Source organism: Vigna unguiculata, chromosome 2 (genome assembly GCF_004118075.2).
Source record: "Vigna unguiculata cultivar IT97K-499-35 chromosome 2, ASM411807v1, whole genome shotgun sequence".
Classification (NCBI taxonomy): domain Eukaryota; kingdom Viridiplantae; phylum Streptophyta; class Magnoliopsida; order Fabales; family Fabaceae; genus Vigna; species Vigna unguiculata.
Genome location: NC_040280.1, coordinates 32,819,942 through 32,842,159, shown reverse-complemented (window position 1 = coordinate 32,842,159; position 22,218 = coordinate 32,819,942). Strand labels below are relative to the sequence as shown.

The 22,218-nt window shown below is 32.9% G+C and overlaps 2 protein-coding genes across 2 annotated transcripts; both read right to left on the bottom strand.

The window, feature by feature from the left end:
- Window positions 1–816: 816 nt before the first annotated feature.
- On the bottom strand, window positions 817–2,950 carry LOC114173169 (transcription factor MYB92-like). The gene is made up of 3 exons (XM_028057413.1): window positions 2,571–2,950; window positions 1,716–2,327; window positions 817–1,088 (listed from the first exon to the last, which is right to left on the bottom strand). The coding sequence occupies exons 1-3, from the start codon at window positions 2,831–2,833 to the stop codon at window positions 1,052–1,054; spliced, it is 912 nt and encodes a 303-aa protein (XP_027913214.1). The 5' UTR covers window positions 2,834–2,950; the 3' UTR covers window positions 817–1,051.
- Window positions 2,951–6,166: 3,216 nt separating this feature from the next.
- LOC114171546 (stromal processing peptidase, chloroplastic) lies at window positions 6,167–18,936 on the bottom strand. The gene is made up of 24 exons (XM_028056494.1): window positions 18,596–18,936; window positions 18,271–18,499; window positions 17,766–17,992; window positions 17,014–17,212; window positions 16,069–16,116; window positions 15,775–15,882; window positions 15,469–15,657; window positions 15,089–15,379; window positions 12,611–12,712; window positions 12,059–12,193; window positions 11,490–11,714; window positions 10,662–10,865; window positions 10,291–10,461; window positions 9,784–9,933; window positions 9,385–9,522; window positions 8,853–9,233; window positions 8,303–8,429; window positions 8,102–8,216; window positions 7,837–7,957; window positions 7,667–7,747; window positions 7,247–7,348; window positions 6,942–7,092; window positions 6,699–6,833; window positions 6,167–6,560 (listed from the first exon to the last, which is right to left on the bottom strand). The coding sequence occupies exons 1-23, from the start codon at window positions 18,745–18,747 to the stop codon at window positions 6,742–6,744; spliced, it is 3,738 nt and encodes a 1,245-aa protein (XP_027912295.1). The 5' UTR covers window positions 18,748–18,936; the 3' UTR covers window positions 6,167–6,560; window positions 6,699–6,741.
- Window positions 18,937–22,218: the final 3,282 nt, after the last annotated feature.

Genomic DNA, 22,218 nt, shown 5'->3' with positions numbered 1-22,218 from the left:
ATTGAAAGTTCCACACGTCACCTTCACTCACCACTCACCTAATTAAGGTCAAAGTTTGCATGCTTTAAGTGAATTGGAATAATGCAAGAGAAGTCCAGAGAAAAAACATAAACATACATTACTCAAACAAAAACAATCTCAACAATGCAATTTTCGGTTTTCATCTTCTCAGCTCAAACTTCTCTTTCTTCATGTTGCCACAGGGTCACATTTTTGGGCTCATATTCTTACAAATAGTAATACACTTCTCATAAAAAATTTCACATATATATATATATGGTTGAAAGTCTAACGTTAAATGGAGATTATATAAATTTTCAGTATATATTTAAAAAAAATAAAATTAATTTATAATATATATTTGTACGTAAATTTTATTTTATAAATTAATTTTGTAGATTGAAATAGATTTAAATATTTTTCTTAACAAATATTATATTATTATCATAAAATGTATTTTTTAATGGTATTTATATGTGTTCAGAAATTTTATTTAGATAAGATTGATTCAAATTACAATTATACACATAATAATTAATAATGTTTTTAAGAATCATGTACAGTTGGACTTGAGTTAGTGTCATAACTTTTGTTTTTATCTGAATCTCCTTAGAAAATGTATATAAACGAGTGATTTGAGTCCAGTCTCTATACAACTAGTCGTTTATAATATTCACTCTCTTTTTCTCATTCCTCAAGTTTCCAACGAAGTCTCCATTTTATTCAGTTAACTTATTTTTCCTGCACAGTGGTTCAAAGATGCTAAGGAAACCCTACGAACAGCATTTTATTTTATATTTTTAAACAAAGAAGATGAACACATCACACTCTAGTGTATGATTTTAATGATGAATCTCCATGTTGTACATTATAATATACAATGCATAAGCTTTTCTATATTTTTATCTGGAATCGATCAATTGATCCATTTGTCAAATAATACACACAAAGCAACCTTAACTAAATTAATGATAGTATATGTTTATGGATACATGGATCGGCGAATAAATCCCATTATTTCTGTGAAAACTTTCTATGCCATGCATCTTTTTCATTGGACTGTTGACCATGTCTGGTTACAATGTTGGCTGCAAAATAAACAGATAGAAAATTAGTGTACAGAAACGGGAATAAAACATCTGTGTATATATAGTTCTTAAAATAATTATCATGAAAAATCTAATTTATCGTAAATATTAATGATTTTTTAGTTAGGTTTTGAGCTATCAGTGCATATAGTCCAACCAAAGTATAATATCACATTAATTATATAGACCTGAATTATTGAGGTGAAATAATGACCACATTAAAGGCCTCCAAATTAAAGAACATATATCATAAGATAAAATATGTTACTTATAACTTTTGACTTGATCAACAGTACAATATTAATGGTATGTAGTGTTAGTTTATCTTAGTTTATAGTAATAATAATATAATAAAAATTAAACATGGTTTTAGTGTTTAAAGTTGTAGGCAAAATTATAAAATTTATTTTGTTTTAAATTTCGATATATTTTAACCTAAACTTTGAAAATAAATTAATATATTTCTCTAACTCAACTTAATCTGTCTTAAATTTTTTACCGTATCAAATATGTTTTATGAGGATTTTTGAATTGTTTACAACTCTAATTTTAAGAAAAAAATATATTAAAATTTAAAATAATAACTACAATGGAGAAAGAAAATGAGAATTAATTAAGCAAACTTACTCTATGAAACCTTTCCAATAATTCTCTGTTGCATCTTCATCCATGAAATCTCCCCAAGCCAACTCAAAGGTGGTAGAAGAAGGATTAGAACACTCCTTTGAGTTTGCATTAACATTTTCTGCTTCCTTCAATGGGGAACGTTCAGGCGAGGCAGAAACCAGATTTGGAAGAGAATTTTCTTGTGTTGGGTGGTGAAGGGCCTCAAAGTTTTGGAAACTGGGGTGAATTTCAGAAACTGAATTACCATCATGAAGTAGGTTTGGGAGATCATTATTACAGTGATTCATAAAACCATCTGTGAGTGAGTTTAATGGTAGAAAAGAGTTTGAGGAAGGAGTGAGTTGAAACATGTTTTGCAGTAACTGGAATTTGGCATCTGAGTGTAGCCTTAGAACATTGTTTATGTCAGAAGGGTTTGTCAAAGTGCTCACAATTTTTGCAGCTGCCAAAATCTGTTGCAGATTTGTAAGAAGGTTGAGGTGATCGGTTCTTGGACGGTGAGTGACTGGGTCTAACCCCATTTGCAATAGCTTTTTCCTTAAATGTGTGTTCCACAAATTCTTAATTTCATTATCAGTTCTTCCTGGCAGATGAGATGCTATAGCTGCCCACCTAATCATAAACAATGCAAACAAATTTACAATACTAAAATCATGTTCATTCACACTTCATTTCAATATATTAACACACAAAATCACGAAAACTTCACACGACTTTTTCATAAACTTGTTACAAAGTAAGGTTGTCAGAGTCGTGACGACTTCAACAATATTAGCTGAAGTCGTTATAACTCCTGACAACTTTACTTTAAAGAACACAATGATGAAGAAGAAGGTGCGAGGACTAGTTGGTTACTTATTTCCAAGAACTGCATGCAAATTGATGATGAGTTGCTCTTCTTGATCAGAGAATTTGCCTCTTTTGATATCAGGTCTGAGGTAATTAGTCCACCTTAGTCTGCAACTCTTTCCACATCTGTTCAATCCTGCAAGCTTTGGAAGGGCTCTCCAACTCCCATGGCCATGCTTCTGAATGTAATCCACTAATATTTTATCCTCTTCTGGGCTCCATGGCCCCTTCTTCAACCCACTCTCATCACTGCTTGGTGTTCTCATCATCACCACCAGCTAAACAATCCAATTATAATACCTTTAAAGTGTTTTTGAAGACATTTACCACACAAGTGTTTGTTATATATATAAGGTGGTGGCGATGTATATGCATCATGTTTTGGTGGCATATTCCAAGTTTGTCCTTTATATCATACACAAAGTCATATCGATAACGACCCTGAAAGGAATCTCTTAACACTCACTCCACAAATGATCTCTAATCTCATTCCACACCACTCTATGTCAACCAATAGTTACGTAAATATTTTCCTTTACAAATCATACACATTCTAAAAAAAATACACCTAATTTCTTCCATTATAATCAACTGTTTCAGTTGAAAATTCTTACCTCGTTTTTGTCATTTTTCTAAAACACACACACATTATCTTCAACTATTCCTTCCCTAACTATACTGAAATATGAAATCATATCAGGGTCGTGCATCCTGGTATGATTACAGTAACCTATCTCTTTCATGTACTTATAACTTACATATATATTCTTAATATAAATCCAATTTATACATATATTAATGATATTAATGGCATTTTTATCCGATATAAGATTTACACTTACACTTAAATTCATCGATAAAAATTGTTATCATTATCTGTCTGGAAGATGCAGACGCAGAAGTTTCCTATACACAACACTGAGTAGTAGCTTCTCTGATAAACCTTCTTTCTCTTTATAATTTGACTTTATTTAATTTTGTGGTCTAAATTAATCTTCCACAGAGGTACAAAGTAGCAAGACTAGGTAGTGGAGTCAACATAACTGTAATGGGAGAGATTTTGTTTTATGCAGAAAGGAAGAAAATGGTGAATTGAAAAGTGAAAAGATATACGTAGAAGGTTTAGATGATGAAAATTTCAACAGGTTCACTTGTCCAACAAGAAGAAGGCACATGCATGAATGCGTGTGGCTAGGGCAACATATTCCAAAAACACACATCACAGAAACAGCAACGAACTTCAACCACCAGCTGGGGTTGGTTTCCACGTGGCAATCATTCAGTGACTGCAAAACTCACTTTTCATTGCCCAATCACAGAAGAAACTTCCTAACTTTAAACCATCCAATGTGTCTCAACATTTTAATGATTTTGTGTTTCGTGTCATGCATAAACCATTCACTTCTGGGACCCTCCATTCAACATGTGTTTGATAAAAATTTCTGCATATTTTATGTACAAAAGAGTACTGAACTAATGGTAGATGCAGCAGCCTTTTATTCAATCTTGTTAGGTTGTAAAAGTGAAAAATGATTACGTATTTGCATCCCACCATTATGTATTTAAAAATCAAGTATTCATGACTTTATACAAAGAAATACGTTCTAATATAAGAATGCTCACTACTTTTAGGTGAGAGTGGGAATAAAAAGATGATTCTCAGACATGCTAAAGGTTAAAACGCCGTTGATTTTAATTTGCTTTTTAATATCTGAGTTACCAAAAGCTTTCTCAGTATCAAAACCCTAATGGCGTTGACAGAAAGTTTTGCACCATTATCTTTTCAGATATATTCAACACTCAAAAGTAAGGGAATCCTCAACTAATCTCCAGTGTCTCCACAGCAAGGGTTTAATTTTCTTGCACCCTCTTCATAAACCATGATGTCTAAAAGGCTTTTTTAAGGGGATAATTTTTGTTAAATGATCCAAGACAAAAATCATTAGGGATGTATATTTAATTCAAGAAAGTAAAACAAAGAGGATAGTTTTATAAATCTTTCTCTCTTATACACGTTTGATTACAAATAGAAAATATGAAATGACACTTATTATTATTATTGATGAAGTCTTGGTCAATAATAACAGTTATACGGAAGGAATTGTAGACATAAAAAAGCAGTGAAGAAAGAAAATGGGAATGGATTTCACAGTCTTCACAGGAAAAATACAAGTAAAACTACTCTTTCTCTACTCTAATATACTATACTATTCTATACCTCAGTTCATGGAAAATGTGGAAGGTAACTTAGTCAATTTCATCATGCATTTTGTATCAGCCATTTGTCATAAATTTTTATTCAGCACAAGATCAAGAGAGAAATTCCCTTTATCTTGAATAATTTTCTTACATTCATTTACACTAACAAATGACAATTACTGAATTGTAAGCTTTGCAAAGAGAAAATATAAGGAATCAGAAAGGGAGCACATATATACTTACTGAAAATGTCTATCAGTATTTGTGTAATCAAATCAAACATTAACTTATTGTGTTTCATAAACTTTATCAGAAGATGAGTTGTACGAAAATAAAATGAAAAGGTTTTTAATGAGTTTGGTTTTGGCAGTGCATATGTTGTTCCTTCTAGAGACATTAAGCAACAAAACCAAGTCACTGTCATTAGACACAATAGTCAAATTGGGGGGTTAAAGGGATAGTAGACCTTGCTGTTGCAGGGATTTTCTACCAACATTACCTCATTATCCAAAATTACAAGACACTATTTTATATGTTACTAATTATATTTTATGTTATCTAACTAATTAACACATGACACCTCTTTCTGCTAAAGATTTCGTGTAAACGGAATATTATGTGAAGAACAATAACGAATTTGTTACTTATGAAACTTGATTTCTTTTTCTAGATAATAATAATTAGACCGTTTAACATAATCCATGTTTACTTGCGCACTTGGTACATGTTTGCCACAAAAAGACCAATGTCGTTAAACTAAAATGCTTATATTAATTGGATAAGTGAAAGGGATTGGTCGTTGTTCTGAAACTAAAAGTTGTTCAACTTCAAAAGTTAAAAATGTGGTACACAAGTCCAAACCATCACAACCATTAATTATTATCAAAGGAGTTGGTAAATGGAAAGATTCACGTAATTACAAGATTTACCAAGATTAGTTGAGAAGACGATGCAAGACGACTTTCAATCAATTTAAATATTTTAATAATGTCTTAACTACAATTTTTTCCATTCATTTTGTGGAGCCTTTGGTTTTTGTTTTAAATGAAATTTTGCACATGCAAATTATTTCAGAGATTGATGAACTAATAGAATTAAAATGCAGTGGAGCCAGATAGAGTAGTCTTCATATTATGTGTTCCTTCATTGAACACTATTATCTTTCTAACTGTTATATTTTAAAATTAACTGTAGTATAGAATAATTTGAAATTATAACAAAGCTGAGACAACTTTATGATTAGCTGCAAAACCCAAGTGCCTTTTTTGTGTAAATCACCTTACATATAGACACTAATTCTACTTCCATTTCTCTTGATGTTTACATATAAGATTAAGAGAGATATTTATAAAGATAAAACCAAAATTTTCCTACAAGAGTAGGATTATGACTACATTGAAGGCTTGACTTAATATTTTTTAATATTTAACCTCATTTTAGATATATTTGAATACATGCATTGAGAATCCTAGAGGTAGTTTACAATTTATATCCTAAGATAGGATCGGCGTTCTCCCCAGCAAAATTTATGGCCGACAGAAAAAAAATGGCAGCTATACATCTTAGTGCTGGATTCTATATTTTCTTTATTCTAATCCTACAAAAGCAAGGAAATCAATAATAACATGCAATGCAACTCAAAAATCGCTTCTTATTAGGTTTCCCCATCCAACACCTTCCGTATCCACTTGTTTCAATAATAAATAATGCAGCAGCAGCAGCAGTAGCAACTTCTTCTGTTGTTGTGACACATGCCGCTAATCCTTCCAACCACAACTTTTAATCAACCCTCCACTCCTGTTTCACAGACATAAGTAGTAAAATTCACTGTCAAACAATTTGCAAGAAAGGAAACAAACCATAGGACAAAGTTTTTTATATTATCGATGCTCTCTGCACAACTCAGAACGGAAAGAATAGACAAAAAATGCTAACCTGTAGTTCTTTAACGAGCAGACCAAAACATGGTCCAGAAATATTAGGTAGTTGGTCGTGTCATTGTAGATAAACCTCTTCCCACTGGAATAACACCGGGATAGACATCCTCCGCTACTACCTCTTCTAAAGGAGCTGCAAAAACATAGTAAAATTTGGAAAAGATGAAAGATGAAATCTGGACTTAAGTTCCACAAGAGAAAGCAAGATTCAATATCCTAGGCATTAGGAAGATTACTACACCTGCTACATCTTGCGCATCCTGAGCACCAGCAATTCCAATGCAGGAATACAGAGAATCCTCATCCACTTTCAACTGTTGATATGCAAGATATATATCCTCGATAGTAGCAACTTCATATAGAAATGTTAGGTCCTTGATACATGATATGTCCTGGATCCACAATCGATATTACAATAATTCAGAAACAAGAATAAGAAAATTATAAAATGTTGGCAGGACTAAAAACCTTAAACCTTGTTTTGTTTTGCATCACAGTAAAAACTCCAATATCTCACACTTCAAGATTCAGATATTTATATCTCACCTTCTTTGGAACAGAAGAAGCTTGTAAATGAGCTAATAACCCTAACCAGTAGGCATTTGACTTGATTTCAGCTTCATGTCTCATAAGAAGGGTTCGTTTAGCCTACATTAGACAAAAGCACCAAAGAAATTCACAAATTTAAAATGCATGGCAAATAGCATGAAAAATTTAAACCATATTTGGAAATTAAAGGAAGGCACTACGTGCATTTTAACCAGAAAGGTATTTGCCCTTCATTAAGAAACCATCACGGAGAAACACAATACAAAGCTCAAGAATCAGTTCATATGATCAGAAGAAACAAATAAAAACTAATCAAATTCGAAAACTGATGTGCATACATTTTAGCAGAAAAACGTGTGCCTAAAGTGCTTCCACTAAATTGTAATGTACAACAAGTCGGGCATTTCAATAACTAACCCTGTCTAATTCCCTCTCCGTAATTTTGTTGCTATGTAGACCTCTGAGAACATTTTTGCATGCATCAACAGCTTTGTGGACCTGCAAATCAATTTAACCTAAAACTTTTGAACAGAAGGAAACTAACAGCAAAAATTAGATTGAATATATTACAAGAATGGAGCTCACACCTTGCTTGGAGTTGATGTGACAGAGATCACATACCATCCTAGTTTAAGCCGGTCAAACAAGTTTAATTCAAATGACACATCATAGGTCAACCCCAGAGAATCTCTGACAGTGGTGAAGAGCCTGTAGAGGAAAATGTAATCAGATTTCTGACCAAAAAAATTGAAAATAACAATCTCTCCAACACACCATTCTATAGAGGTATTTATGCTTGCTAACTTTCTTCACAAAGCCAAATACAGGTGAGCATCAAGTAAAAAGACATACCTAGAATTTATAATCTCAGAAAGCAGTCCCATAGTTATACCAAAGAAAAGAGGATGACCACGTAGGCTCTTTTGCAAACCTTGTATCTGTTGAGCATCAGAATTTGACTGATCACCTGCACAAGCCATTTCAAGCCTTTAACAACTGAAAGCATAACTTTTGAAGTATTATGACACAAGAAAAAAAGTCAACGAAGTTCACCATTGGTAGGTGAAGCATTACTAATGGACTCCAACAAGTACTCTCCATCGACGGTAAAACCCCAACGGTTTGGCGCTGGTCCAGCTATATAAGCACACGCCCTCTCATCTGTGTCCTTTAGAAATACCTGCAAAAAAGGCAAAAGTGAATAACCATGTCAAAAGCCTAGTTCACTGATGTATCAACACCAATTCAAAAAGTATAAACACTAAATTTGACTGTGCAAATAAGTGTACGGTTGCGTGAACCTCTCCATGAGAACTTCTAGAAGAGAAAAGTGAAATGAAAAAAAAATGATTTCATAAGTTAAAATTAGTTTATGCCTAAGCTAATTTGTAGAAGCTCTCATGCAATTTCTCCAAAAAAAAAAATCTTTAATTAGTGCATGAGTTAATTTAAACCTACGGAGAAGTCAATTTTCTTTTTTTCTTCATATTTCTCTCCTAGATGTCCTTGTGGAGAAGTTCGTCCAAGCATACCACAAATAATATACTGTTAACTTGTCACAAAACAACATATACGAAAAGGTAATTAATGCTTAGCCTCTCACTTCTTGAAACTGCAACTCGGATGGAGATAATCTAAATACGGGTGGGTTGAATTCTTGCTCTCTTTCACGGTTTCTTGTGGACTGAGCCGTGCCAAGGTAATCAAGAATGCAAGATTCAATGTCCTCCTCCGTGAAGTCTCCTACAATGCATACCTCCATGTTGTTGCCAAAAAATTGATTCATCACTGCATCCTTAACAGATTGCAGGGTTAAATTCTCCAGTGATTTTGGTGTTGGCTCAATAAACCTCTCATCTCCATCCAACATTGCTACCATGAGTTTGTGGGCAGTTGAGCGTTCCAAGCTCTTGGGGATGGATCGGTAATATGACAGATACAATTGCCTAGCTCTATCAAAAGCATCATCAACCCAGACACTATGCTGCATAAGCAACAGAGCAAATATGTAATTGAGTACTTAAATGCCGTTATACAACCAAGAATTATACATACGAAACGTATGTGGATGATAAAAGCTGATAAAAAAAAAATGTGGATGATAAAAGGAATTGTATCTGTGGAAAGGTGTTTACCTCAAGCACCATGTGAAGCAATTGAAAGGCTGCACGCATCCCATTGTCTCTTAAAGTAAAACGAAACTCCATTGAAATGAATTCCTCCGTAGATTCCAAGGAGCAATTTATCAGGTGATTTACACAGAAAAGTTCCACCTGGTTTTACGCAAAGAATACAGGACATTCATTAAATGGAAGTGAGATAAGTTCTTGGATACTGAAATTATCTGTGTAGATGACATTCATATCCATGAGTAGTCCAAATAATAGATTTTATAGTGGTGAAATTAGAAACTGTGCAGAGTTCTCCTGATATGACAGTACACAAGTTAGCCACCAGAACAATGCAACGGAATTGGAAAATAGAAACATAACATTAACATTTGGAAACATCTGTTAGTAAGAAAAGATAGATACCTGTTCCCTTGAGAAGTTACCAACACGACCTCCCTCACTAAGTGTCCTCACACCAACAATCACAGATCCTCTTGAATCGGAACTCTCAGCTGCTCGTCCACCACCAACAATCAGCCTCATCACACCACTTTGTGTTTCAGTTTTTGATATCTGTCAAACATAAAATGCATTAATAAGTTCAATAAACTGATGCTTCGTTTTTTTGGGGGGTGCAATTCCAGAACTCTGTATGCCAATCTCAGATTGAATTTGTGGAATCAGCTAGAAATTGCATGACATGGTACAAACATAATAGAAACTGGAAATTAAGTTTTTGACAAATTATGTCTCCTTACAATCCATTATTGCAGAATAGAACAAAACAGAGCATAGCAGAGTAGTGAACATAAGAAATACATGTAGACCGAGTCACCAATTTTAAATATGCAACGCTCAGCACAATGACATGGCAAAGGAAAATAAGGTGCTAGTTTCATGGGAATCTCAATATAAACTGACATCAAATACCTTATAATTAACAGGAATTCCATTTGAAAGACGGCGCTGGGTGATCCCAGTTTCCTCATCAAGAAGCTTTGTAGCATCAGTTTCAGGATTTACAGGAATAAAAGTTGGCTTGCGCAGCTTTTTCAGTTCTTCTAGCTTTGATGATTGTATCAGCTCTTTTGGCACCTCAAGCTATACACATACATACGTAAGCAATTAATTAGCTGAACAGCAATTATGTATATAGACAAGACACAACCAACTCATAAGAATTGGCTCTCCTTAGTAGAATTCACCATTGATAAAAAATGAACTAAATTTGAATCAGTGGTGGCGTCATATCGTAGCCAAATCAGGATCAACTAACAAGTAATTAATCTGAAGGAAGATACCTCAGGTTCTGGCTGAATAGGTTCATCCAGTCCAGCTTTCATAGCATCCGTAATCTCAGTGGATGATATCCTGAATTCTGTTTCACCAGCTCCCTCAATGTGAACGTTTCTTGGAACACAGGCAACAATTGCTGCAGGAAGCGGTGCAGTAGGCTTTGCAAAATCAGCTATAAATTCTAACACCTTGGCACCAACTGAATTGACCTGAACCAGAAGATATTTTAAGAGATGATATTTTAAGTAAATAACTAGACTAGAAGGTACCCGCTAAGATTTTACGAGTTACAACAATTTCTTCTAAGATATTTTTTTAAACATACTAATTTAAAATAAAGTATGTTTAAAATGAAAAAGAGAGAGAGAGAATGACACAACAGAAGAACAAAACAAAGAAAATAACAGAAATATGAAATTATCAAGGAAATATACTGTTTAACTTAAAATTTCTTAAAGTAAAATCAGTACAGTTGGCAATGATATTAAAGTGTTCCAAGTATTTTCTTTAACTAGGACAATAATGAGCTACAAGAAAACAATCTAAGATAGAATAAGAAAATCTAAAACCTCATCTCTAGCATGGACGCACAAATAACTAAGCAAAAGGAAAAATAATCATTTTTCTTATCAGAATAAACAAAAAATTGCACTAAAAAATTAAAAGGTAGCAGAGAGATATCTGCACAAGACCTTTGAATCAGCTCATGTCTGACAGTTCTACAATTTTACTTATGAGTTGTCATAATAAAAAAGAGTCAAGAACAGCAAAAAAGAGGAGTTAAAGGTAATTTAACATCTTGCACAAGGTCCAATGGTTATCAACGAAATTACCTCCTCGAGGGTAACTGTCCCAGCAACACCGAGTAAACTTTCATGCCCTTGTCTCTGGTCCATAACTTTATGTCCAAGAGCATCACTTTCCATGATAAAATCCAAGTTATCAACAGAAGATACATTGTCAATCATGGCTGCTAGGTGTTCACTATCTTTCAGAAGGGCATCTAAATAACGAGTTAATTCACCCTGGGTAACCCCAAACTCTTTAAGTCTCCGAACCTATATCACACAAATTTACATTAGAGACACTTGCTGTAGAAAGAATTAAGGTAGCCTATCATTCAAGCTATTTGAAACCTTAAACAATACGGTTTTCTCTATGCAGCACAAGACCTTAAAAGATTCTAGGAGCATTTGTAAGAGTTAAAGAATTCATAAACCTCATGTGAATTAATTGCCATAAAATTGAGTCATTTTATATCTTTCTATGCTAAACAAAGGACTGAAAGCCAGCAGTCGGACATGTATCTAACAATAGCAAACTAGAACCACCAATGAAAAGAAAAATACGAAAAAGCTCTGTTCCGTACACAGACAATCAAAGCAGAGCAAAAGAAACAAACCTCTTGAACAGCAACTCTAATTGCATTATGCCAATTCTTTGGTTCTGCAGTTATGGTTAGTGTGGTTACAGTGCATCCTTCCCTTCCAGAGTCACTGTGATCCAATTCAACTGAAGTGAAAGGTGGATTCGAACTCTGTAAAATCCAATGCATTATTAGTAAACATTTAAATCCTAAGGGATGGATAATGAACTAGTGAACAGTGATTTGTATAATTTGAGTATCTTTTTATCTCTGTCACTTATTATTAAGAAACTGAAATCCACATAATTGAGTCACTTATTATCTCTGTCAATAACTTGGACAAACTTCATAGAAAAGTGAGTATAAATTGCTGAAAACTTTAGGACTAGCTTTTCAAGAGAAAAATTTCCCATTTTCATTTATTGTTTTCCTAAAATTTTCACTTTGTTTCCTATTTTCAGATATCTGTATGAAACAATGAAAACAACAAAATCAATCAATGAATGTCAATTAATTCCTACACTAGTCACATAAAAAGGATGCCACCAGGAAAGAGAACTGCTGAAGATACAAAGAATTTTATCTCACCTTATATCTTGAATTAATTCTAAAATGAAGAGCAGACAAAAATATTCTTTTCATCAAGACCTGGCGCAAATCCCTATATGTTTGAACCTTGTTCACTGGTATCTGCAAAAGGTATAAAACAAGAGAAGAAACATAAGCTTTGTAATATCTAAAAGTATATCAATAAAACACTAAAAAAGGAATATGTAAAGAAAAAGGTATGGAAGAAGAAAACGGAGGATCACTTGGGAAATTTATAATATCTAAAAGTATATCAATAAAACACTGGTGCCAACCCCAAAAATAGCAAAGCAAGATTGCCAATTTAACAATGATTATGGATACAAGATATATAATTTATACTATAAGCATATATATAAATGCTTCAAAAAAATTGAAAACAAAAGTCATAGTGTAGACACACAATTACCATTGATCTAATGGATAACTAACAAATCAATAACAATAAATGTTGAGGATCACAATGGGAAAGATGCGTTAAGGAACTGATGTGGCACATGGTGGCCATGAATCGGGGCAAAAATTTCTTGTAGAGTGTAGAGGCTGACAGAGAGAAAAAATGGTCAAAAGACACACCAGCTGGCAGAGAGCAATATGGCTTAGAGAACACGGCAACTACTTGAGAGCAAAAAAATGCCCAAAGGGAATGGCGGCTGTTGGAGGCAAATTGTCGAGGATCAGAAATGCTTAAATGGAACGGTAGCTATTGGAGAGAGAAAATGCTCACAGAGCTTGACTGCTAGCAAAGAGCAAAAAATGCTCAAAGAGCTCGAATTCTCAAAGAGCAAAATTGCTCAGAGGATGCAGTTGATAGAGTTGGTCATCACGTGGCAAGGCACTCTGAGCGAGTGGCGGTGGTCATCATCCAAAGAAATGTCATCATCCAAAGAAAGCTCGTTGGAAAGTCACCAACAATGAACAGTGGCACTGACAATAGTGAGCAGTGAAACAATAGAAAAAGAATAGAAACCAGAAAATGTACATGGTTTCTGAAAGAATTCACACCTATAAGCAGTGGGCCCACATGAAAAGCACAGATTAGAGTTCCCTTCTCATTATCCTCTAAAACCATGCTCAGAAGAGAGAAACAAAGAGGCGCATGTTGAATTCTGTGTTTAGACCACACCATAGCTGAGCAATTTAATTTATAAGGAAGAAAGCATAATTACAAAATATTCTATTACCTTATTTTAGGCCACTGACAAAAATATAGAATCTATCTAATTGCTCATAATATCTTCAACTACTACATCTATGGGATTCCAACATATCTACTAGATACTAAGAGTACTGAAATCTACTAATGAGGCCCTTACTTATCCATGTAATTTATTGGCTTACTAACAATATAAGCCACATTCATTGGTCAAAAAAAATATTATTTGAATTGTGTACTGTAATTATAACCCATTAAACTAATTAATTCCACTAGGGGCATTTTTGGAATAAATATTAAATTTGTGACAATGTTAATTATAATTATCTGATTTAACTACATCTATTAATCTTGATAAAGGATCAAAGGAAGTACTTTTCCAGCAATTCCAAGCCACCCTAAACTAACTCCAGCTACTTAATTTCAAAATATAGAAAATCAAGGAACCATTGATATTCTTTTAGTTTAGATACCTAATTAAAATTTCCCTAAAGGTCAGCAGCCTTGATGACTCAAGATACCACTTAAATAGAACTTATAAAACTTGGTCCTCGGACAATCCTTACATTCCAAGCTATTTTTGTAGAGTTGAGTCCAACTCAAAACACAAATTGTAAGATATACCTTTTTTATGGGTGAAGGGATTCTAGCTGTAGAAATACATTGGGTACAAGAATAAAAGAGATAGTAAAATAATAAAAGCTCTCCAAGAATAAAAGAGATAGGCAATGGCATAAAGGGCAGACACAAAACAGGGATTCCATAACTGTCCAGACTAAGGATTTGCTATAAGCAAAAATCATGCAACATTGCAAGAGTTTTAGAATCAGCCAGAGGCTGATCTACCCCACATTGCTGCCATAGAATGGCACAACTTGCCACTATAAATATTCTAAAGAGTACTTGACAACATTTAAAGCCAGAAAGGTTTTAGTGCCATAAGGAGAGGCATGACAGACACAACCTGGGTAGAATTCCAACTTGTCTTTAATGGTTATTGCTCAAAACTAAAGTACATTCTAATTATCATTAGACCAATATAACATCTACTATACCAGTATACGAATATGACAATATTTTATTTAAATTGTTCATTAGACTAGTAGACCTTGAAATGAACTAATAAATTGCATGTTCCTATCCTTTTATGAGTTATGCCCATCATTCTCCATTGACCATTTCTCCACCACAAGAAGTCTCCGACTTCCTTATCAGCTCCAAAAATTTTAAGCACATGCAAATAATAATTGATACACAAAAGCAACTACAAAAATCTACACTATAAGTTTGAGTTAGGAATAAGATAACACAACTCTATATACCTTGCAGAACATATTAATTGAAAAATTTTGAAGTAGCTCATGCTGAAATATTTGTGGTGGCTTCAAGTCAGCACCACTCCTGGGAAGTGACCAATTGTGCTTCACAGGAGGACGAACAGCTTGCCTTTCCTTATTGAATATTTTGGATTGATCCATTGCTGATCTTTCGATAGAATTTCCACCCAAACCAACAGAAAGCTTTGGAACAAGAAAACTAGCCATTGCACCAAATGCACTTGGAGGGGCTACAGAACCTTTCTCATTGTCTACACCAGTTTGCCCAAAAACTGCCTGTGTGACAACAGCTTATTGAATAAGATTCCTACATATTATAACCATGACCGCAACCAAAATTATGAATATAAAAATGTAGGACTTACTTCAATCTGGTAAACAGTCTTTGATATGTTATCAATATCCCCCACAATGTACAAGGTAGCATTTGCAGGGAAATACCATCGCTCATGAAACTTCCTAATTTTATCTGCATCCCATTTCTTTATCTGTTCTTCTAATCCAATGGGAAACCTTTTGCTCAGCTTATTTTCAGAATGAAGATGCTGTAACAACTGCAGTTACAGAAAATAAAAGCAATGAAAAATGGGAAACAACAAAATTGAGTCAACATTCTGCAAAAAACACAAAGTTGATAGCCTGAATTTCCTAGAGATATTTTTGTTCCTCACCTGGCAATCAACTCGATACTCTATTGTATTCATCATTTGAAGCTCTGATAGTATGGCACGTCGTTCCTTTTCAATCCGAGAAGCAAGAAACTTTGGGTGGAAAGCTATCTGCATACATCAACAACAATTAGCTGTGAGTTCATATTTTCTCTATTGTGCCAAGACAAGTAAAGTCAAAACCAAAGCAAGATCAAATGAAATATCGTGTTAAAGCAAATATAAAGCATTTGTACAAATGTGAAGAGGCTTTTATGGGCAATGGCATGAAAAGGAACAAAGTTCAATAAAGCATACCTCATTCAAGGCATCCAGAACAAATGGAAGTAGATCCCCGTCAGAATCCTAACAAACGACACCCGTTTATGATCAACAACAAAATGAAATATTAAAATATTCAATTTGATTCCATGCATATATACATATATTGGAAACAAGACATACATGCACACAGTTAAAATGCGTCAAAGAACAATTCTATTACATAATAAGTGTAAGAAATATGACTGTCAAATTTTCTATAATTATGATTGCTGGAAAGTTGCCTTGGGTATTGCTCAACCCCAGCCCATTAATTTCGGACTCTTTGAGGGTTGCAATTATTGCAATCTCAAGGTAATATTCAATCTTAAAAATATGACTTAAGTAGAGCTCATAAAGCTTGGGCTTTTCTCACGTTACTGGCAGATTCTGCAAAGTTAAATAAAGAATAATCTTCACTCTTCCATTGCATTCTCTCTCTGGAGAAGTTTCTCCACTAGAAATCGAGCCCAATGCTTTCTCTGTGCCCTAATGGAATTTTACTCTAAATATCATGTTGAATCTCTTTTAAAGAAAACTATTTAACATTGTTCATCATTGACAAGGATTTACCTCCAATTGTCACAAGCTTTAAGTGTGGGAAACTTTGATACCATTAGAACATTGGGATTTGGAGTTGGGAGTTTTCATGACAATTTCTTCTTACAAATTAATTTAAAAAATGTATACTGTTAGCCAAATATTGTTATATTCAAAATATGAACTGGTCATACCCATTACAAGGTCAATAATTTCTACATATTGCTTTAGACAGAAGTACACAAGAAACACCGTTTACCCTATTCTCATATGCATGACTAAATAATAATTAGTAACATAACAAAGTTGAATAAACGTCCAAAATCCTTAATGAAATATATCACAGAAATTATAATTATAATTGAATACATCACAAAGAACTGCACTTCAAATGGCCCATACCTTGGTGGTTGTAGGAGCATGGATGTGAAATACTGTATGGTGGAAATCAGTATATGCATTTGAACGGGCTCCTGTTCCTAAAAGTTTCTCACGTTTTTTACTTCCTAGGAAAGCAACGTGTTCAATCATATGAGCAATTCCTTGCTCATCCTCCTCCTCGTCTATTGATCCTGCATGAACTTCCAAATGTGCTTCGAACCTAAAATTGAATCACTTGATACTAAGCAGTTGACAACAAGCAGATTCTAGAGAAACTACAACAAAGCAATGTTTAACCGAGAAAACATAAAACTATATCATATTTGACTGTATCGGTTATATTAAAAAATCGTCTAGAAATAACGTACTAGCAAACTAAATTATTCGCTTCAAAGTGTTGATGGTATGCATACATGACCCATTTCACCTAAGAACGCTTCACAATCACAATTTAACATAAACATATTCCACACCTCAGAAATACGAACTGCTAACATAGCATTCCTGCCAAAAGAAATACTGATGACACGAGAGCAAGGCACTGAGAAGAAGCGTCTCAGGGGATTGTAAAACACAAAGCAATATGCCTCAGAAAAGTAATGGTCATGCATGTCGATAAGAGATATCAAGATATCAAGATATCTTTATCGCATTCTTGAAATTGATCGTTGATAAACAAACTCAAGAATCATAATAAAGAATGAAAAATCGGCACTTTCACATTGAAAGACGTCCTAGTTTTGAATGGAATTCATGAAAATGATTAAACTTGCCTTTTTGGTGGAACTTTATTTGGCAGGATCAGATAACGTAACCCATTCTTCAGTTGACCACGGTGCAACTTCGGGTGAGACGGAAGTTCAGTGCTTAGAAACCCCTCAATCTGCTCTAGTTCATTATCATACACACTTGAATCTTGTTTCACAGTACCATCTGCCCAGGTTGTACTTGCTGCATGTGGCTCATCTGGACCTACGGTTGCACGTGGAATCTGAACCTGCTTGAAGAAGAAAATCCATTAACACAAACATAAATTTCGCCCAAGATTTGATACAAGAGACACTTCTCTAGTTTAATTCTTATTCGGACAATAAGTAGAGTTTTAAAAATCTTGAAAGCCACATATAGAAATGACTCGGTTGTAATATTCCAACCAAAGATCACAAAAAAGAAAGCCAAAATCTTTCTTTTCTACCAGCCACAACGAGAAAAGTGAAAGAAAGTAATCACAAATTAAAAATTAAGATTATCAGCTACAAACGAAGCGAGAAAACTCACAGAAGAACGATGGAGTCTACTGTTAGACAAACGGAAACAAGACTTGTCAAGAAAAGCTCCAGGCACAAATGTTGCGAGATTGGAACGGCGTTTCCTCGCAAGACAGCAAGAAGCACAAGTTTGTTGCGGCAGCAAGAACGAGGGTTCACCAATAACAAAAGCGTGACCGCGAGGCTTGTTCCGTCGAAATCCCGATCCGCCACCAAGAGCCTTGAGCCTCCTTCTTTCACTGATAGGGAAACAAGAATTAACAACTGTAGAGGTGGAATTTGACATTGGAAGCATCGACAAAAAATAAAAAAGAGAGATAAAGAATCAGTGATACCTTGGGAGAGACGATAGGAACAAACGGTTGTTCCGGAATCGAGTGCAGAAACGAGTAGAGGATGTTGCGGGAGGGTGAAGATGATGGTGCGGGAAGGCGAGGCCACTTCCAACGACGGAGAGAGAGGTTGAAGTTGAAGCAGCCATAGCCATAGCCAGAGCAATAGCTAAGGCTCACAGAATAGAAGAGAGAACAGAAAGAAGAAAAAGAAAAATGGAAAAAGAGGGTAATACGGTGGTTATATAGACACCGCCACCCAGGTCGGAGTCACACGGGAACAGAGGAACACGGAACCTCTCGATTTTCAGATTTTTCTTTCGACACCCGCATCATCTACTTGTGTAGTTTATAATTGTCACGTGTGAGTGTGTGTGCGATTACATTAGATATATAATAGATTTTTTTCGTTCAAAAGTAATCATTACGTTTCAATTACAACTGAAATGTCAAAACTAAATATGCACTTACAAAAATTATAAGAATCGGCTAAATTCACTTGGAAAGAGAACTCCATTAAAAATTATATTTTTGAGACAGGTTGTATTGTATTATAACGAGGAAAAAAATATTTATTCTGATTTAGAGATATTGAAAATGAGTGTTTTTAAGTTGAAAATGGTAGGAATCAATTCTTATACGTTAAATATATTTTTATTCTTTAACTTTAATCGAATTTTAGAATTAGTCTATTTGGAAATTTTGAACCAATTTAGTTTTTCATCTTTCGAAATATGTAGATTTAATTTTTTTAATCAAATTTTGTTAAGTTTATTTGATGTTTTGTATGCATTTCAGAATTATATTTAAGTTGTTTATATTGTTTGACACATTTTTTCTTTAATGTTAAGTCAAATAGTATTGTGAAACACGCTGGAAATGTTAAATAAACTTAACAAAATTTGATTAAATGGGTTAAATTCACGTATTTCAAAAGTTAAAGAACTAAATTGGTTCAAAGTTTTGAAATTGACTAATTTCAAGATTCACTGAAAGTTAAGGAACCAAAAACACATTTAACCCAACAATAAATCATAGAAGTAAGTGATCGTATATTATAAGTTCTTACATGGATTTAGAGGTCAGATTTTGTTATATGTAACAAGATTTGCCGATGAATGTTATTGAGATTAAACATGTTGTACTAAGAGAGTTTGATCTATATTATGAATATATGAGTGAATATAAAAAAGTGTGTCATTTCTTTTGTGAATGATACTTATTTATACATTAAAATACTCCGGTCATCGTTTTTGTCGCAAAATCTTAATTTGGTTATCGTATTTTTATTAGTCTCAATTAGGTCCTCATTTTTGTAAATTAGTATCAATTAGGTTATTTCTGTTAGTAGAGAACTAACACCGTTAAGTAAGTGTCACGTGTTAGCTCCTCGTTTTTTTGAATTTTTGATTTTTTTTTCGAATTTTTTTTTTAAAAAAAAAATATTTATGTCATGTGTCACAGTGTACCACGTGTCAATCTAATATGGTGACATGTGTCAAATTATTGTATGAATCTTAATTTGGTCCTCATATTTGTTAATTTGATTTGATTTGAGTCCCAACTTTTTTTAAAAATTTTCAATTTCAAGCACTCCAAATTTAGACCAAATTTTACTTTTATATAATATTATGATTATTTTTGGTTTAATTAATCGTAAGGTATCCAGTTTGGTACTAGAGTGTCAAATTGGTACCCGCTTTTAAAAAAGTGTCAATTGCATCCCAACTTTTGAAAATTGCTTCAATTAGGTTCCTTTCAAACAGAGTTGACTAACGCCGTTAGTCAACGTGCCACGTGTCAATCTGTGGTTTTTTTGATTTTTTTTAAAAAAAATTTAATTTTTTTTTAATTTTAATTTTTTTTTTTAAATTTTTTTTAAAAAAAATTAAAAATGCCACGTGTCAAGTCCCTATGTGTGACACGTGGCATTGTCAGTTCCACGTGGCATTGTAATGCCACGTGTCAGTGTCACTATTAGATGTCATTGTGTTGATTTCGATTTGGTCCCCACATATGTTTTTTTGTTTCAATTTAGTACCTAAGTATGTGTATCTGATTCAATTTTGTCCCAATTTTTTTTTAATAATTAAAATATTTTTGTAATCCATTTTTTATAAGATTAAAAATAATTAAGTATAAATATTTTTACAAAATTAAGTACTAATATTTATAATGTTTCTCTCAATTTCAGACCAAATTTATTATTTGTATGAATGTTATGCTATTTATAAGTACTAAAATGACTTTTACCACTAAATTTTAGTATAAATATCAAATACTTAATTTTTTTTAAACTTTTATACTTAATTACTTTTAATTTTATTAAAAATATTTTAATTATTAAAAATTATTAGGTCAAAATTGAATCAAATACACATAAGTAGGTACTAAATTGAAACGAAAAAACATAAATGGGGACTAAATCGAAATCATCACAATGACATCTGATAGTGACACTGACACGTGGCATTACAATGCCACGTGGCACTGACAATGCCACGTATCACACACAGGGATTTGACACGTGGCATTTTTAATTTTTTTTAAAAAATTTTAAAAAAAATTTAAAAATTAAAAAAAAAAATTAAATTTTTAAAAAAAAAAATCAAAAAAACCACAGATTGACACGTGGCACGTTGACTAACGACGTTAGTCAACTCTGTCTGAAAGGGACCTAATTGAAGCAATTTTTAAAAGTTGAGATGCAATTGATACTTTTTTAAAAGCGGGTACCAATTTGACACTCTAGTACCAAACTGGGTACCTTACGATTAATTAAACCATTATTTTTATTAAAATTGATATTTTTATTAAATATTTTAATAATATTAATTGTATTTAATATTAAAATTTTAAATATATTTATTTTATTTTCTTATAAAATTATTTTAAAATTTTACATTTGAATTTATAAAATTGTTATTTTTAAGCCAACTCTAAAATATTGTTGATATAGAATATTATACAAATATTTCGAATATAAATTTATTAATCTATATATTTATAATTTAAAAAAAAATAAAGTTTAATGTAAAATATAAATTTAAATAAATTAAATATTGTTAAAAATATGTAATAGAAATATCACTTCTAATAAAAGTATCATCATTACATTTATAAAAAAATTAAATTTGTTTTAAATTTGGAGCACATGAAGTTAAATTTTTTTTTAAAAATTTGGAACTGAAATCAATTCAAATTAACAAATATGAGGACCAAATTGAGATTCATACAATAAGTTGATACGTGTCACCATATTAGATTGACACATGACACACTACAAACCTGACACGTGGCATAAATATTTAAAAAAAATTAAAAAAAATTAAAAATTCAAAAATTCAAAAAAACGAGGAGTTGACACGTGGTACCTACTTAACGGTGTTAGTTCTCTACGGAAAAGACCTAATTGATACTAATTTACAAAAAGGATGACCTAATTGAGACTAATAAAAATACGAGAATCAAATTAAGATTTTACTACAAAAACGAGGACTACCGAAGTATTTTAATCTTATTTATAAGTTTCTAAACCCTTAGGAAGATAATTATGAAATATATAATATTAATAATTAACAATAATAAAAACTTACCATGTATGTTGTAATTAATATTATATGATA

Excerpts from the sequence above, each read along its gene's own strand:
- LOC114173169 (XM_028057413.1), bottom strand. The coding sequence starts at position 2,833 with ATGATGAGAACACCAAGCAGTGATGAGAGTGGGTTGAAGAAGGGGCCA. Across the intron at positions 2,328-2,570 it reads CATGCAGTTCTTGGAAATAA|GTGGGCAGCTATAGCATCTC; the intron begins GTAACCAACTAG and ends GTTTATGATTAG. Across the intron at positions 1,089-1,715 it reads TATTGGAAAGGTTTCATAGA|CCAACATTGTAACCAGACAT; the intron begins GTAAGTTTGCTT and ends TTTATTTTGCAG.
- LOC114171546 (XM_028056494.1), bottom strand. The coding sequence starts at position 18,747 with ATGGCTATGGCTGCTTCAACTTCAACCTCTCTCTCCGTCGTTGGAAGT. Across the intron at positions 18,500-18,595 it reads TTCCTATCGTCTCTCCCAAG|TGAAAGAAGGAGGCTCAAGG; the intron begins GTATCACTGATT and ends TTTCCCTATCAG. Across the intron at positions 9,934-10,290 it reads GAATTCCTGTTAATTATAAG|ATATCAAAAACTGAAACACA; the intron begins GTATTTGATGTC and ends TATGTTTGACAG.